We start from the raw sequence: 17,758 nt of genomic DNA, 5'->3' as shown, positions 1-17,758 counted from the left end.
CATGAGAGGATTAAAGTGTCCATCACAGCCGATTGGAGAGATTTGTGCAATTAACTTTATATATTATTGTGGAAAATGCCAGGGGTATAGAAAAGGCCCCTTTATATGGTATGTGCTATGTGGCAAACTATAGAAAAGAAGAGACATTGCATAGCTTGTAGAAAATACCACTTTTTTGGTGTTTTTGATTAATCAATCAATTAATTTTTCATTTTCGATTGATTAAATTTTCAAAATGTTAGAAATCCGCTGAAACGGTGGTCGTTTTGCTATGCTATTAATCAATTGGTCAAGAAATTCTTTTTTTTAATTATGCAATTAATCAGTTAATCAATTAGTGGACACCAATGCCTCCCAATTCCATCTCCATGTTCTGCACACGAGTATCATTTGCACACATTCACCTCAGAAGAAGTGCAACACTCCTTCCCAATTTAGTCTCCATGTGCTGTAATAGGCAGCATCGCCAGGCGCTGAAGGCGCCCCCGCAATGTTGCATGCTGGAGGCTTTGTCATTTACTTATTTGGCATGAGGGTGGAGTACTTTGAATGCACCTCTACTTGTCAAGTTTAGCAGAGATTTTTGGTCCTGAAATTGAAGTTTTCAGATCAGAGTGCAGGTGTTGTCACTTCATGAACAATTAAAAGTTCCTGGTTGAAACTCAGATAACAACTCCTTTAATTAGAGAATTCCCGAAGCCTTTATCTCTTTTTATTGTCGGTTTAATAAACCAACACATGCATCACTACGTTTCAATCACAACTTACCTGTGGAGAGACAAGTGGGAGACGAACAAGGGAGAGAAGATTGCTTAGGTGAGCTTGGCGGGGACCAGGATTGTAAGATACCCAAGCCACAAGAGCCTCAAAAATGGTTTCTTCATTGGGCACATTCACATCATCACTGCTCAAAAACTTCTCCACATCATCAACCAGAAGCAACAAGAATTCATTTTGCTTGGTAACTCCTACAAAATGCTCCTGTTAAAAAAAAATCAAAAAAAATTCAAAAATTTTATCCTGAATGGGTATCCAATGTCTGCCTAAAATGGGTATCCAATGGCACTGCCAACAATCAGAAAAAAAATTGGCACATCTTAAAACATCAAGTTTATGAATATGTATAACTCTTTGATCCATGTTAAAAGTTGTGAATTTGTTCGTTTAAAAAGATTGATTTTGTAAAATTCAAAACAAAAAATAAAAATATATATACATTAAAAGAAACGAGAACAGCACTCTTGGACATCACCAGATATGCCTCTGCCCACATTATACATATATGTACCAAGTTTAATTTATATCCCTGAACCCAGATTTTAAATAATAATAATAATGATAATAATAATAATAATAATTCCAGCTGCCAGAACAGGCAACAAAAAAATAATTAAAAAATCAATTCCCGATTCAGTCAAGTGCTCTTCAGGAGTATTTGATCAATGCAAACAACCTCAGCGGTATAGTACGGTGTAGCCATCTTGTTTGTTTTCTTGAAATGATTTTTTTTTTTTTTTTTCATCAACCGCTGTCACAACAGGAACCCAACGGGTTCACGGCTCATCTCGTAAAAAAAAAAATATATATATATACATATACACACACATACATACATACATATAAATATATTGTTGCGGGCCGGGGAGTCGGGTGAGAAGACCACGAGGTGGGGGAAGCTATGTCGGTTCGCAGACTCCCCGGAATTGTAGGCCGTCGCACACGGATAATTCCGTGACGCGGCGGGTCGCTTAACCGACCGTGGACGCCAATAACTCAACCGCGTGACCGAGGGTCCTCCCGTCAATGGGTTAATCGGGTTACCCAATTAATCACGTGGTTTAATTACTGGGGAACACGCCCTCGGTATACCTTGTCCGAGCCGGATCACTCTACCGGACCGGATGCAGCCGAGCGACACTGCCAAGGACGTACTGGCTAAAAGGAACGGATCGTTGGGAATAAAGTCCCGGCTAAGCTAGGATTTGGACCATGCTGGATCAATGGAAGAAAAGACAAAAATGAGTCGGGAACATTCCGTATAATGATTCATTTACAAACAACTTACAAAAGGGGACACAGAGCAGACTTGATGCGAAATTAATAACGATAATAATAACGATCTTCTGCAGTCTTACTTAGGCAGACAGGTGCCAGGACACACACAGACACAGAAAACCCGATGAAGAGGTAGTTTAGAACCAGGAATTGGGCACCGTAAAGGATGAGCTTGAGTCGAGAAGGGGCGGAGTCCAGAGTGTGAGGACGGAGTAGTAGGCGGGACCAGGTAGGCGGATGGGGTCGACGTCATGTGGGCGGAGACGAGGAGGCGGAGTCCGGACAGCAGGAGGCGGGTTGTGGCGGTGTCGACGAGGCGAGGCGAGAGAGAGAGAGAGGTGGAGAAACTCAAAAAGCAAGAGAGACAGAAAAGGCAAGAGAGACGGAGGAACTTCTCCGACCTTTATCGGATTTGCAGCTCGGGGAAAATAAAAAATAAAAAACACACACACACAACACAACACAACGCAGCACACACATACACGTCAAGATTCAATTTTTCCATGGGGCGGTTTCAGAGATGGAGGTCCAAAGATTTTCGTTTTTTCCAACATGGCTGTGACATAATGGGACCTACGTCATAATTATCATTAAAACATTCTACATCAGAAGTCAAACCTATGGTGAAATTATGTCAATCAGATAAGCGATTGCAGAGAACATAATGCCTCTGACATCTTCAGAGGAGGCATAAAAATATTTTTGTTCTTCTTGTTGGTCATTTCACAAAAAACAAGAATACACTCAAAACATTTGCATTACGGATAATGATGAAACACCCTCAAACTGAGGCTGAAGAAAATTGTACCATTAACCAATTAGCAGTGCAACCAGTGAACCACTCCACACTTGATCCTCTTTAATCTTTAGCTCACCTGGACTTCAGTCTGGTGAGCTTATGCGATTGAGCAGTGTCCAGAGTTGAGTGAGTCAGTCCATAAACACTTCAGTCATTATTGCTTGAACCAAACGCACGATTTGATGAAACTTATCCACAACCTTCATATCCAATGCCTAACGAAGGTGTATTGACTGCATCAAAACCTGCCCTCATTAAGGGGGTCTCTATGGAGTTTCTTTTTGCCCCCATACATATATGTACGACTCAAGCTCCTCCTTTACGGTGCCCAATTCCTGGTTCTAAACTACTTCTTCATCGGGTTTTCTGTATCTGTGTGTGCGTATGTGTGTGTCCTGGCGCCTGTCTGCCTAAAAAATAATAATAAAAAAACAGCAATCATTGGGTTATGGGCCAAGGGTAACGAGGTTATAACATGTTATAACCTCTCCACGAAAATAGGTATTTGTACTCTTCTCCAAAACTACAGACAATTTTGTTGAAAGTTGACCACAACCTTCATCACTCATGACTTACCAAAGTGTATCAGCCACATTAAAATCTCCGCTCATTAAAGGAGTCTATGGGAGGGTTTTGACCACCCAAAATAAATATTTGCTATCTTCTCCAAAACGACACAATTTTGACGAAACTTCACCACAACCTTCATCACCAGTGATGTACCAATGTTTGTTCAGGGAAATTTCAGGGAAAAGGGGGTCTGCGGGGGGGGTGGGTTTGAGTGACTGTTGCTCCTAATCCAGGTGAGCTTTAGGACAGGTGGTTCTATTTTTCAAACCTGCGCTCACGAAGTGAAAAGCAGGGTTAAGCGATCGGTAGCACATGTACATATGGCCACATCATATGTCATGTCGATTTTGTTAAGAGCATACATCAAAAACCGTTCAGTGGAGGAAATTGAAACTTACATGTTAAATGACCATGTGATAGTCACTTTTGAGGTCAACATTGGCCAATTTTCTGAAAAACTATATTTTCATCCAATTGACTTGAAATTTGAAGAGGATTCACACATTTAGTCAATGAATTAAACTTCAAAATTTTGAGGTCAACATCGACGAGAATTTCTAAAATTGTCAATTTTCATCCAATCGACTGGAATTTGAAAAGGATTTTCAATAAAATGACCATCATGTGTCACGTGGTCTGGAAGCCATATAATATCGAAGAGAAAAATCTTTGAAAATCTTCGTAGGAGAAACCGCTTCACCAATCAACGCAAAATTTAAAACTTTTTGATCATCTACCTATGGGAAATATGGTTTGATAAAGATGACGTTATCTGTCACATGGTCTAGCAGCCAAATTAGATCAGAGAGGAAGAAAAAAAAAAAAAAAAAAAAAAAAAAAAAAAAAAAACTTTAACAAGCTCAAATGAGCTAAGATCCTCGTCCTCTTAATGATGACGTCATAAAAACGAATATGACGTCATTGTGATGTATCAGGTTTGCGATAAATTATCTGTGCTTATGCCTGGCTCGATTCCCACAAACAAAATTCAAACAGCTTGCCTAGTTTCGGAGATAATGGTATAGGCGATTGCCATTAGTGGCGATATGACATCAACTTTTTTTTCTAGGAAGAATTTCCAAAATCGGAGATGGTTACTGCCTGCGTGTGGGCTTTCTGCATGTACATGGCAAGTTTCATGAAGATCCGATGAAAACTGGGTTGTGAAACAAAGTCAAAAAATAGGAATGAAGTCATAAAAATTGATATGACATCATAGTGATGTATCATATGTGTGGTGATTCATCTCTGCTAATGCCCTGTTCGATTCCCACAAACAGAATTCAAAAAGCTTGCCCAGTTTCGGAGATAATTTTGACGTCATAACGTTTTTTTTTCTCGGAGGAATTTTCAAAATCGGAGATGGTTACTGTCTGTGCAAGGTATTTTTACATATATATGCCAAGTTTCAGGAAGTTTTGATGAAAACTGTAGGCTGTGAAACAAAAAAGTCCACAAGAATAAGATGAAGAACAACAACGTGAGTAAGACTTAGAGATCCTCCACGAGGAACTAAAAAGTTGCCTCATACAAAGTCCTTCTCAAGACTGCGGGATACGTTTCAGTTTAGATGCTCCTTTATTTAATCAGAAACGGCTTATTTTGAGGCCAAGGGTTGGCCCAATCCGTTGGGCAATGAGAACAAGGACCACAAAATAATTCAAGATAGTATAAAACTCAAAATCACCCCATCATGCCCAACAATGCTGCTGTCTGAGCATCAGTGCTTGCTCTTCATAACATGTGGAAATCCTCTTTCATTTTGTCATTTTAACCTGCTCATTCTCATTGGGAATAAAGCTGTTTGCCACTTAAATTTAACCTTTTAGTTTAGTGCATTTTGCCTTAGCAGTCTAAACTGTCTTGTCTAAACACAGTCCCTTTGAGCTCAAAACAAAGCTTTATTTGGCAGTATCAATTCCATTTTCTTAAGCATCGAGTAGTTTAAAAAAAAAAGTAAAAGAATTTTTTTAAAGGATTTACAAGAAACTGCAATGCAGGAGGAGGCCATTTGGCCCATCAGGCCTATACAATCATGCCAACATCTTCATACCCATCCCCACTGCTTACAGATAAAGATCAAAAGCAATTTTAAAACCATCCTTTGACTATAGTCACCACTTTTGCAGGAAGACCATTCCATGCATTTACCATTGAGTGAAGACCCCTGCCTTACTACAATCCTAACTCTCTTCTTTACGATTTAAACTGTGACCCCACCCCCTTGTCCCATCGGTGTCCATTCTGCACATATTTTGTCTTCATCATCATAAAATATCTATCAGAATGCCTTTTCCATCCTTTCCAAAGTAAAATCCACAAAGTCTGGTCTCTTAGAGTTTGTAATTCCTCAGATTAGTCCAGCAAGGCTTGGGATTAATATAGTTCATGGGTATCAAGTAAAAATGGAAATCAACTCAACAGATAGTTTCCTTGCTTGTGTTGGTTTGAAGACCATTATAAATATTGCATCAGCCAACATCTTTTTTTATACTTGATAAAGTGCAATTTTACATCCAAATCATTGTTTGTAACAATGAAACTAGGCATGCTGCTTACTTCGACAAGTCAAAATAGTTCATATTTAAGTCTTCCCCAATCGGATAGGGGAAGGCTTATTGCTGTTGTCGGGTACATTTCTACATTTAGCACCCCAGAGCTTCTTAGACACCTATGAGTCAGAAATTACCTTTTTTTCTTCCTGTACTCTCAATTTCCTAAATTTAAGCTGTATTTCAGAGGTGGCTCGGACTTTCGGAATGAAATTTTGCATTGATATGAAAAGCATGTATGCAGCGTTGACAATTTAGGTCAAAGCCGAATTATACATTATTCCACCACAATTAGACTAAGATTGTCCAATCTGAATGAAATTGCCCTCTTGGTAGCATGAAGAAAGGTGCATTTACACTTGACATCATAACCCTCCTAGTTATCAAGGTCAAATGGCAGTCTGAAAACAAGTTTTTTGTCATCACTCAATTTTGCCAATGCAGAATCTCAAAGACCACTTGGACTTCAAATACGTTTTTTTGAATCACAATAGTGGACCTGCACTGAAGTTGTTCACCTGATATTTTATCAATGTCCTTGACCTACTCTTTTTTTTTTTTAAACTAAAAACGCCTTTTTGATGCAATTTCATAATTTTCATGATGTTGAATTACGGATATAGCTTGTAGATGGGGACACATTTTCTTAATTTACACTCTATCCTTAAATGTTGAAGGCCAAGGTCATATGACAGTCTGAAGAAAAAGAAAAAATATTTAAAATAAAAAATAAAAGAAACTGCAATCATTGGATTCTGGGCCAAGGGTAAGTCATGGGTGATAGCCAAGGGAGGCTTTCCTTTAAGAATCTCGTTATCTCATTGATATCTTGTTGAATCTGAAGTGGTGGACATCTTATTTTGTGCAGACAAAATATCTGCATATTGTTATGATTGTGGGGGTAGATGGAGGAATTTCAAAGCAAAGTTAGGATTGTATAGAGTTGTTTGGTCCGTAGACATGTCAGAGACATCTTCATGTAAATTAAGTAGGGAAACTAAGCTTAATTGTTAGGTGTCACCACATGTGGGGGGGGGGTGGGGGTGCTATGTCAATTAGGTAGGGATTAGGGCCAATTTTCCCCAGTATGCAATTGCGCCCGTGGCCTTTTCCTACATTTTTTGGATTTATAAACCAGCAATAAAATTACATTCATATAACAGCAGCAGCTGCATGTCCGAGCAGGCGAGAAGCCCCACCTTTGGACCAGCAAGTCACGCCCCTGGAGTGGATGATTGATTGGTGTGACGTCAGAAGCAAGACAGAAGTTTTGGTTTTGTCGGGTTGTGTTTGGTATGAGGGACGTGGTCAAGAGACAACAGAGCTCGGAGATGGCATGCAAGATCAGGGCATGACGGCTGGCTTTCCTTCGACGCATGAAGAAGACGGCACGATTCTCATATTCGTGCTGAGGCGAATTGGCTCAAGTGGTTACCAGGACGCTGGTCATTGACTCTTATCTGGGTTATGGGAGACTGACCTTGAAGCCTCATGTATATCACCAAAGGGAGGGAGAAACGGCGTCGGCAAAGAAACTGCACTGCAGTTTGAGCCCTGGTGTTGAATATCGCCTCATTAATTACCTCACATATGTTTCCCGCCCAGAGAGTGGCTCGGTGCCATTTTGGGAGAATCTTACCACGCAGCATGAAGCGGCTCAATCGCAAAGTTCAATAAAGACCATCTCTGGACAAAGCTAAAGTGCCAGAATCATGGGAGGATTTTTTTTTTATTTCGTTTTCCCCTTGTCTGTATTAAAGTCCGTGTGTCGATGCGCCTCAACTTTTGACCTTAATTGACCTCACGTTTTATTATTACATTTTGAATTATTACCCTTGTAAATATTTCTTCTATTTTCATCCAATCCCTGTGCTTATTTCAAGTTGCTGGTGTATCTGTGGTGGGTTCGAGTATAAACCCCTTGTGCTGTGCTTCCGTTGTGTACGTGCACGTGCCACCCCTGCCATATCTGAGGATCACGTGTTCGCCTCCAAGCAAAACTGCTCGGCGATCCGGCCTGGTCGGTATCAATCGCCCGTCCACCACAATTGGGTCGGGGGGATTAAACTAACTGAAAGACCAGTGGCAATATAACTGATGCCATATCCACAAATTAAGATTCAAGCATGAACCATTTTGACTTATCAAGGTAGGCTGCATGCCAATTTTGATTGCAATTCCAACGACTTTACTGACTGCACGTGGAAATCAAAACACAGGTCGTACATGCAATAGAAAAAAAAAAGTCTCATGTAGACAATAAAAAATATTCACCATTGTGTAGTTGTGTGCGACTGTGAAAAGCTCCAAGCAATCATGTGCATCAGCAAAGTTTCTGATTCCGAGGCAGTTAGAGGGTTGCAGATACTTAACCAGATTTCCACTGCAAGCCTCAACCACAGGTTGCAGTTGCAGAAGGCATGCAACATCCATTAATGCTTCAACATTGTTTTCACAGATCTGCAAATGACCTGAAACAGAAAGATTCAAGACTGAAACAATCACCATTTGTCCAAGTTTGTACTCGACTCAAAATCTCATTCAGTTGCATCAAGCTTGTTACCTTGAAAGGAGCCATTTTATGATTGATATAAAAATAATTTGAAAAATGATGAAGTATACAAAAACCAGAAAATTCCAAGGATGTGCAAAACAAGGTAAAAATAAATACATAAATAAACAAATAAAAAAGACAAAAGCATGGCCAACTAGAAAGAATCTGAAAACACAAAACCCATCCACTTTGTACTTGGACTTCTTCTTTGTGCAAAAACAGTACCTTTGACCTTTCAATCAAATTCTGAAATCTGACAAAAACCCAAACGGTTTTAAAAAAATAAAACAAGATAAAATACACCCGTGCGGGAGTGACGGTCATCTCTGCGACAAATAATGTTTATATGTGTACGACATAAGATAAACGCGGAAGGAAACAGGAAATATCGCAATCGCACATGGCGATTATTTGACGAAGCAATGCTAAACACCGGATATATAAAAAAGACAACACCGTAAAAACTTCATATGACTGAACACCTGTGCCGTCGTGTCGGCTGCCAATCAATATTCGTGTCAAAAGAAGGATGCCATATATCAAAGTTCTGGAAAACAATGGAGATCTCTCTATTGTTTTCCAGCACTTTGACGTATATTAAACACATAACGATATGCCATCCGATATTTTTCGGTTCGAGAGCTTCTATGACCTAGGCCTATGGCAATTTGCCGATTTGGTGGGGACATTCGGCTATGAGTGTGGATACCTAAAAAGCTATGCTATGGGCAGGCATATTATATAATAGGAGTCACAAACCGAGAGTTAACGAATACCAAGCACGAGAACGACCTTTACAAGCACGAGTTCCTGTTACTCGGGTGTAGTGTTCTCGGGTCAGGAGGGATTTTAGGCCAACTTTGAAGTCACGTGACGCGAAAACGAAAGCGAATCTCGAAAATCCGGCCCGACCAAATCTAGATAGTCCCATAGATTCATATGCCACAATCAAATTCAAGATAACTTAAGAAATGTAAGAAGAGATGGATTTTGAAAATCGTCATTTTGCAACTACATGAAGCAGTTTTCGCAAAATTCAGTCACGTGACGTGTACGTATTCAAAGATATCGGTATTCTTTCGAATGAACATGAAAGACAAGGTCAGCCGCTATGCAATGACACCATTCACTAACTTTTACCATGCCCAATAAGAATCTATAGCCTCCTGAAGGTAGGGCAGTTTTTGCAAACTTTAAAGTCACGTGACGCAAAAAACGAAAGCGAAATTCGAAAATCCGTCCCGACCAAATTTAGATATTGTCCCATACATTCATATGCCACAAACAAATTCAAGATCACTTGAGAAATGTAGGAGATAGATTTTGAAAATCTTCATTTTCGCATTTTTTGCCAACTTTGAAGTCACGTGACATGAAAATGAAAGCAAATATCGAAAATCCGGCCTGAACAAATTTAGATATTGTCCCATAGATTCATATGCTACAATCAAATTCAAGATCGCTTGAGAAATGGTCGAGGAGATAGAATTTGAAAATCGTCATTTTCGCAACTTCAAAGGCCTTGTGACCTTGACCTTGAAAGTCATACCATCGTGTACATCTCACCGACCTCTATCAGGATCACTAATGACCAGATCTCCCGCTTCAACTTCATTGTGAACGGACGGACGGACATCGACACCCATATCATTAGGCCATGCTCAAAGAGATGACCTAAAAAAGAACAATAAGACACTGCAAACCCTCACCAGGACTTTGAGTGGTGTGTTTTTACAGATTTTAGGGTAAATCCAATATGGCTGCCAAACCATGTGACCAATGACATCTTATGTGTGAACCTTTTGTTCCTCATGGACAGGCAGTCATACGTATCACGTTTCACCTCGATCTGTTCAGCCACTTCAGAGAAGATTTTTGAAGATTTTTTTTTAACAATATGGCTGCTGAATCACATTACCGATGGTCATGATTTTTTTTTTCTATGGACCATTTTATCCTGAGATAACCCTCAAATTTTCATACTGATTGGATGTGGCGTTCTACATATGCAATTATGATGTCATAACGAAGACACCTATGACATCATTAAAAAAAAATTACACTTATTCCCCATGAGTACTTGCCATGTGCTAAGTTTCAATTTTTGATCGAGATTTCTTTAGTTCTGGTATGGAAGGATAGCAGAGAGGTATGAGCATTCACTGCCGAGCTGCCCCATGTGGGTTCCAATCTCACCTCAGTTGTAAACAGTCATCCTGCCTTTCTGCAGACATGGTGATATGACAATGTATGCACCATCCCTTAAACAGATGCCAACACTGGGTGCCCCATCTGCTAGAATTGGTTGCATGTTTAAGATCACATTTTATCCCTTGCGAAGAAAGGTGCCATTGCTGGCACCCTGGCCAAATTCCAAGTTCCTGCTATAACCTACAGGGGGCACAGCCAAGCTTCCAAAAATGATGAAAAACTGCAGCAATGTGCTGAATACGATAGAACATTCAATGCACAAAATTATGTAAAGCCCCGAAAACACCACAAAACATTCTTTTAATATTCTTGCAGAAAGGAACATAACATCTCAAAAAAATTTTAAATTTTTTTAAATAGTACCACTGGACATGTCGCTTATCTGGGCCCCAGCCTCATGTTGTAACCCAAATTTGGTATCATTCTGACTGGTGGGTCTGGAGAAGATTTTTGAAGGAACTTACCAAGTCCACCATTTTGACATACTTAAAGTCATGTGACCAGAATGAGCTTTGCAATCCACATTACCAATGAGTGGGAACCTTGCTACCGAATTTCAGCCAGATGGGTGCAGCGGTTTGGCAGGAGAAGTCGAAATAGGGGACGGATAGACAGACGGTGCACAATGACGATACCTTATCTGGAATTCAAATTCCAGATAAGCTAATAATAAAACACCAATCAATACTATTGGAATCTTTCCTCCACTACTCTCCCCCCCCCCCCACCACCCCATCTTCTCCCTTCAACTCTTTAAATTCTCTTAAAACATCTCAACCTTTGACTTGTAGAGTAAAAATTATAACCAAACAGGTACTTTGTACATACGATTATGGAATATTTTGCGCATGATAATCATGATCTGTTTTCAACAACCTCCTCATTGATCAAATCCTGCCAGCTATGGAACCATTGGAGTTGCTGAACAGTGCATGCTCTCAAATGTAGCGAGTATATAATTTCATGACTGCAAAACTTTTGGGAAAGCTATACATCGTGAATTGTGTTAAAAGTAAAAGCAAGTGACAGATGAGTAGGCTGGATGGAAATATTAAATACTACAATGGCACAGGTTGGGGCACATCCCTCCACCAGGTTGACCAGTTCACATTTTGTATCCCACTGATCAGCCAGATCTGGATCTGTACCTGAATCAAAATCAAATCGTATTGTTCTCGTAAACTCACCAACCCATCCACGTCGTTGTCATAATGCTTCCACATTAACTATTTTAAATACCATGTGAAATGTAGTTTTTGGCCTGATCTCTCAACAGTGAAGAATCACTTTTAAATTCTAGCATCCGAATCTTAATTTCATCAAAATCAAATCAATTTATCCTCGTCACACACCCAACCTGTCCACAAAGTTGTGTCTGAATCAGTTCAGAACTTTTTGAGATAGCCAGCTCACAAACAGAGGTGAAAACGTAACATCTGTCCACCATTGGTGGCAGAGTTAACAAGAAAACGTAGACACAGAATGCAATTTTACATATGATCGTTCCAATAACATTTTCAAACTACAAAACATCCTCCCAACTGTAGATTTAAGAATTGGAATTAACCGAGCAGGAAAGTTTGCCAGGGAGCTCAATGGTCTGCTCACTTTAAAATGTCATACAATCTAACATCCACACAAAATACAGATGGTGCAACAAGCTTTAATCCCTTCCGAACGAAAGTTTTTCAAGATAGCATCACTTGCCAGCACTGCATACAAACCACCACATTGAGCAGTCTTATTTCATTAATGATTAAACTCAGAAACTACAGCTGAAGCGCAAGAACATACAAGCAGTCCTTGGTTTATGAGCACCTGTTCAAATGAGCGGTAAACTTTATTAACCAGGTTTCAGTGTTTCAAACGTTTGGTCCATCCACACAAAATGTTCAGGCACTAAAGAGGAAATCGGACCTTGAGAGTTAATTATTCACACGGGCTTCACCTCGCTTTTCCACCGTTCCACAGGTCATTCTCTCCATCCTTACCAGCACGAGAGACAGGGGTGCTCGCCTTGCTTCACTTCACTAACATTATGTGTTATCCCTCACACTACACATGTTCGATTTACTCCAACTTATTCACATATTTCAAAAGTAAATTTAATGTTTTACATTTATTTGAAAAGGGATTTTTTTTTCTTTTTTTATACCTTGTCAAGGCTCATATGAGAGCTAACACAACGCACAGCAAGGGGGGCATGAGACAAGAGGGGTGTGGGAAGGACAAAACAGTGAGGAACAGAGACATTAGCTCTGTGAAAGGGAGAGGGATGGGGCGGGGAGCATGGGATATAAAAGATGGACACGACAGGGATTTTCTGCAGGGAAAGCAGGGAATTTGAAGGTGGTGGTTTGAGGGAGGGGGGATTAAGGGGAGTAAAAAAAAAAAAAAGAGGATTTGAATGGGAGACGATAAGAGGTGGTGGTGAACAGCTGCTTTGAAGGCCTGGAGGGAAAATAGGATTGAACAGCGAGGGAGTTTATTCCAAAGGCGGGGGAAAAAAAAGAGGAATGAAAGAGTGAAGGTGAGCAGTGATTCGTGATTTTGGTTGTTATACCAGAAGGAGGTTGTTGGCTGACCTTGGGTGCTCTGCGGAAATATGGTGGGGATATAATCGCAGACAAAGCATGGGGAGTGAGACCAGAGAGGAGACAGAAGAAGACAGAAAGACCACCGACCTGCCTGTGGTGAGAGAGTGAGAAGCCCAAAGACTCAGCTTCATAACAATGATCCGAAATGCCTTGGTTTCCACTGCATGAAGCCGAGAAAGATGAGAGGCAGGAGCAGCAGCCCAGAGGGGAGAACAGTACTCCATCAGGCTGCGGAAGAAAGCTTTGTCTGTGGTCAGGAGCTCAGGTGGGCCGAGGAAGGACTTTGCACGATGGAGGATTCCCAGTTGGCGACTGGCTTTGGAGGCCATGTTGGAAATGTGACTTTCCCAGGAAAGATCATGGCAGATAGTGAGACCCAGAAGCTTGAAAGAAAGGACTTCTTCCAGAGGATTGTTGAGAAAGTAGATTGGGAGGGGGGAGGGGAGGGGGTTCCAAACGGTCCTTTCGGGGGGGAGACAGTGAGTGTGAGATTTGTCAGGATTGAAAGACATGGTCCACGTGTTGGACCAGTTTGTGATTTTACCCAGATCTGCAGAGAGCGAAGAAGCTGCTGCATGCCGGTCTGAGGGATGACAGAGGGTCCCGGCAGAGGGTGGAGTCATCCGCAAAGAGATAAAGAGGATTTTCCAGAGTCAGAGAGATCATTGATGAAAACCAGAAAAAAGAACAAGGCCTAGAACACTGCCTTGAGGAACGTCAGCCTGGACAGGAAGAGGGGATGAAAGAACTCCATTTAGGGCCACACATTGGCTGTGACAGGAGAGGACGTCAGCAAGCCACGAGTGGAGATGGCCTTTGATACCATAGGAAGAGTTTGGTGAGCAGGGCAGGGTGTCAGAGATTTTATAGTTTTTGACCATACCACACTGAGCGTGCAGAAAATCAGACGCTCTCATGCAGGAAAACGGATGCATGGACGGCGTGCTGAACAGAATGCAGGGATTCATTCATGTTCCTGTGATGCATTAGGCATATTTGGTGGCACCATACTAAACTGCATTGTACACAATGACCTCACCAACTGCCATGAGTGTCTGTCGATTGCGCCCCCCCCCCCCCCAAAAAAAAACATTTGTATGTACACGTTGCTTCAGAAATGCTCAGGCATTTAATGATAATTTTTACATCAACTGTATTTTGTTTCACCTTTGTCAATATCATTATTACTGTATGCATTTATGGTAATTTAACCATTTTTATATTTTAAAAGTGCATTCAACAACGTTTATATTTTTTAAAAACAAAACAAAAGTTTAATTTGTGTTCGGAAACCAATTAATCACTTATTACATGTATTGAAAGGGGATTTATCGTTCTGGTTTATGAACATCCAGCTTAACATTTTCAAGAACGCATTGTGTTCATAAACCATGGGCTGTCTGTACACTACCAACCACATAATTAGCTCAAGAATAGGAAATCGTAGTACTTTGCTGTATAACTCACAGGGCATTCGGCTGGCATGTGCACACCTTACCCATTTGAATTCAACTCAACCTTTGCCTCACCATGCCCTCTGCCCTCCCCCCATCCCCCTTTCATCTCCATTAATCCCTTGTACCCCCACCACAATGCAAAAGAAAAATAATTTCAGTTGAAGGATATTCCCTCAGCTGTTATATCAAAATTACAACTCACCAGTGTAAACATACTGCACAAGTGACGACAGTGCATCAGGATCCACTTTCTCAAGTGTCACTTCATATTCTGTGGACTCTCGCAAGTTGCTTGTGAACATTGCCTCAAAATAGTCAGATACAGCACTGAGCATCAACCTGTGATGCAGACAAACATGCAATATTTAAATGAGAAAATAAAATACAATACTTAAACATGACAAGTGTTATGTTTATAAACAACTCTAATCAAAGTAAAAAAGTTGACACCATATTGAGAAGTCATACATAAGGTCCCCTGAAGGTGGACGGAGATTAGGCCTTCCGATTTGTTTGATTGGAGATTCACCCGATTGTTTGAACAGGGCATCTCAAAATGTTATCGATGGATAAAGCCAAAACTCGGAGGACAGGTTGGGAGTGACAACCTGTTGGGGAAGCGTTATACCACAGAACCGTTCCAAGTTGTACCTTTGCAGCATTAAATCACTAGGTTGTCACATGGAAAAAAACAGCAATTAATAATTATCCTCATTTGCATAATAAATAAAATTGAAGTCAACTGTTAGATTTGTCACTTCCACCATTTTAATTAGAGCATACTTTCAGTATTTGTGTGTAAAATTTATGAGAGAGTTAACTAAAAACTAAAGAAACGGTTTTAGAGGGGAAAAAAAAAATGCAACTGATAAAAACAGGAAGAAAAACATGCATCCTTCTTTGGATTCGATTCGATGAAACGGCACCATCCTTTGGAGCAGTTACATTGAGGTTGGAGCCCAGTTCAGATACCTGTTGAGGTTGGATCGCCAATTCCCTTGGAGGTAAACACTTGCTTCATTGTCCCCTCTCGGTGGGGGGTAAATCTGCATGTCAGTTTTGGCACTAAACGCGTTTCAGCGGGAAATAGAGTGCACCCATTATGGGCCTTGATACGCCATTTTCTTGAGTGTTTCTGCTTTGTGCTTCTCGCTGGATGTTGGATGTTCCATAATCGGCACGATTGCTGGTGGAATTCGTGGGGAACGTCATGTGCGTTGGTTACAGCCCTTTGAGGGACCATTATTCCCAACACAGCACTCTACCTGCATCTCCATGTTACAGTACTTCAGCCGACTGACATAACGGCGGCATTTGCCAACTCATGATCTTCATCTGCATCCATTCACCTCACTACTTGACCTCCAGTCTATAAATTCAGCACGACTCCGATCATCTACAAGTGTGGGTCCGTGCACGGACTTTGGGATGCCATACCCCATCCACGTTCAGGATATTGAGATTATTGGGTTGAGTATTGCATAGATTGTATTAAAACGTCCATATCGTTCACGGTCTTGAACTGGCGGTAAGAGTGTTATTGCTGTGTATGTGAATTTCAATACATTCATTTACTTTATTCCTCACTGTTGGATTGGTTGAGTTTCACCATTATTTAAAGCAATCCAAGCCTCATCTTTCTGCCATGTTCCCTCTTGAGACGCTGAGACTCACGGTCATCGGAGCTTGGGAGATAACACGCAACAACAAATTATGCTCCCGACATACGAGGTGGATTTTCAAACTAAAGTAAACCTTTGTTTTATGTGGGAGGTCAAGTTTCCTCACCTATAAACTCATGCGTCCTGAACAGTAGAGGTCTTCCAGAATCTCCTTCACTCACGGTGCAAAACCAGAGCAGTCACTACGCCTTAGGTTTTCTTCCTGGCGGATGCTGTATTATTTATCACCATAATGTCTGCCCATGCAGTGACGCCATGCCTCGACCAAGATTAGTCAAAACCTCCAATTTCTGTGTCAAGGACATAACTTTCCTCGACTTTTTTTTTTCATTTTTTTTTTTTTTTGCATAAGCAATAGTTTTCCTCTTGGGAGCATGGTCGATTTAAAAAATAAATTAAAATCAAAGGCAAATAATAACCGAAAACTAGAGGGGGAGCACTCGGTAGAGTGGAAAACCTCTGCCGCCAATACTGCTAGGTCACTTAAGTGAACCCGATATCCTATTCATTCAATTTGATGTCAACAGTGCTCAGAGTTATAGTTTGCAACTTTCCTTTTTAACTTCTACATACTCAATTCATTAGTCATAACTAGATTCCTTGAGACAGAAATTGAATTTACGTGGGTATATCCACCTGAAGCTCCAAAATCAGCCACAATTATAATTTTGGCATGTTTTTGTTGGAAATCACTTACAACATGTAGAAATGCAAAAAAATAAAAATAAAAAATTCAAATATTTCTTCAAAATGGCCGCCATAGCAGCCATATTGGATTTTGAATCAAGTCCAAAATCTAATGGCATGATCCTTGGACCATACCTAATCCCCCCCATCAAGTTTCGTCGAAATCCGGAGTTTTTCCGTAATACTGTTCACAAACAAACAAACAAAGGGGTGAAACCAGTAACCTCCGATCTTCGATGGCGGAGGTTAACAAAAGGAATTGATAACTATTCCACAAAATGCAGGGTTGATGTGGAGATACATACAGTACAGTACTGTACACAGTGTGCGTCTCAATTAACACTTGCATCACAGCAGCCCCACTGATTTACAATTATATGTGTAAAGTTAAAACTGCAATAAAGGCCCAGGGTCATCAATTTTTTTTTGGTCTGATTGGATAAATACCAACAGCTATTAACACAATTAGGGGCAGATAGAATAAAAACATTAGAGGGGATAAACTCTGGAATAATTTGGCAGCTAAATAAGCACCATGCGGTCAATCCTTCAACTCCACTGCTGGTGCCCCAAGCCTTGACTTGGGATACAAAA

At 40.6% G+C, this 17,758-nt stretch overlaps 1 protein-coding gene across 3 annotated transcripts in view; it reads right to left on the bottom strand.

The window, feature by feature from the left end:
- LOC147008630 (kelch-like protein 5) overlaps positions 1–17,758 on the bottom strand; it is a 115,605-nt gene that overhangs the window by 54,275 nt on the left and 43,572 nt on the right. For all 3 annotated transcript variants that reach the window (XM_085863816.1, XM_085863815.1, XM_085863817.1), the window contains 3 exons: positions 14,998–15,134; positions 8,251–8,447; positions 769–981 (listed from right to left, as the gene is read on the bottom strand). In XM_085863816.1, coding sequence (XP_085719942.1) covers positions 769–981; positions 8,251–8,447; positions 14,998–15,134 — 547 coding nt within the window. The remainder of the gene's footprint in view (positions 1–768; positions 982–8,250; positions 8,448–14,997; positions 15,135–17,758) is intronic.

Source organism: Eptatretus burgeri, chromosome 18 (genome assembly GCF_056783735.1).
Source record: "Eptatretus burgeri isolate ZD-2024b chromosome 18, Ebu_testis_v1, whole genome shotgun sequence".
Lineage (NCBI taxonomy): Eukaryota > Metazoa > Chordata > Myxini > Myxiniformes > Myxinidae > Eptatretus > Eptatretus burgeri.
This window is presented reverse-complemented; position numbering and strand designations above follow the sequence as displayed.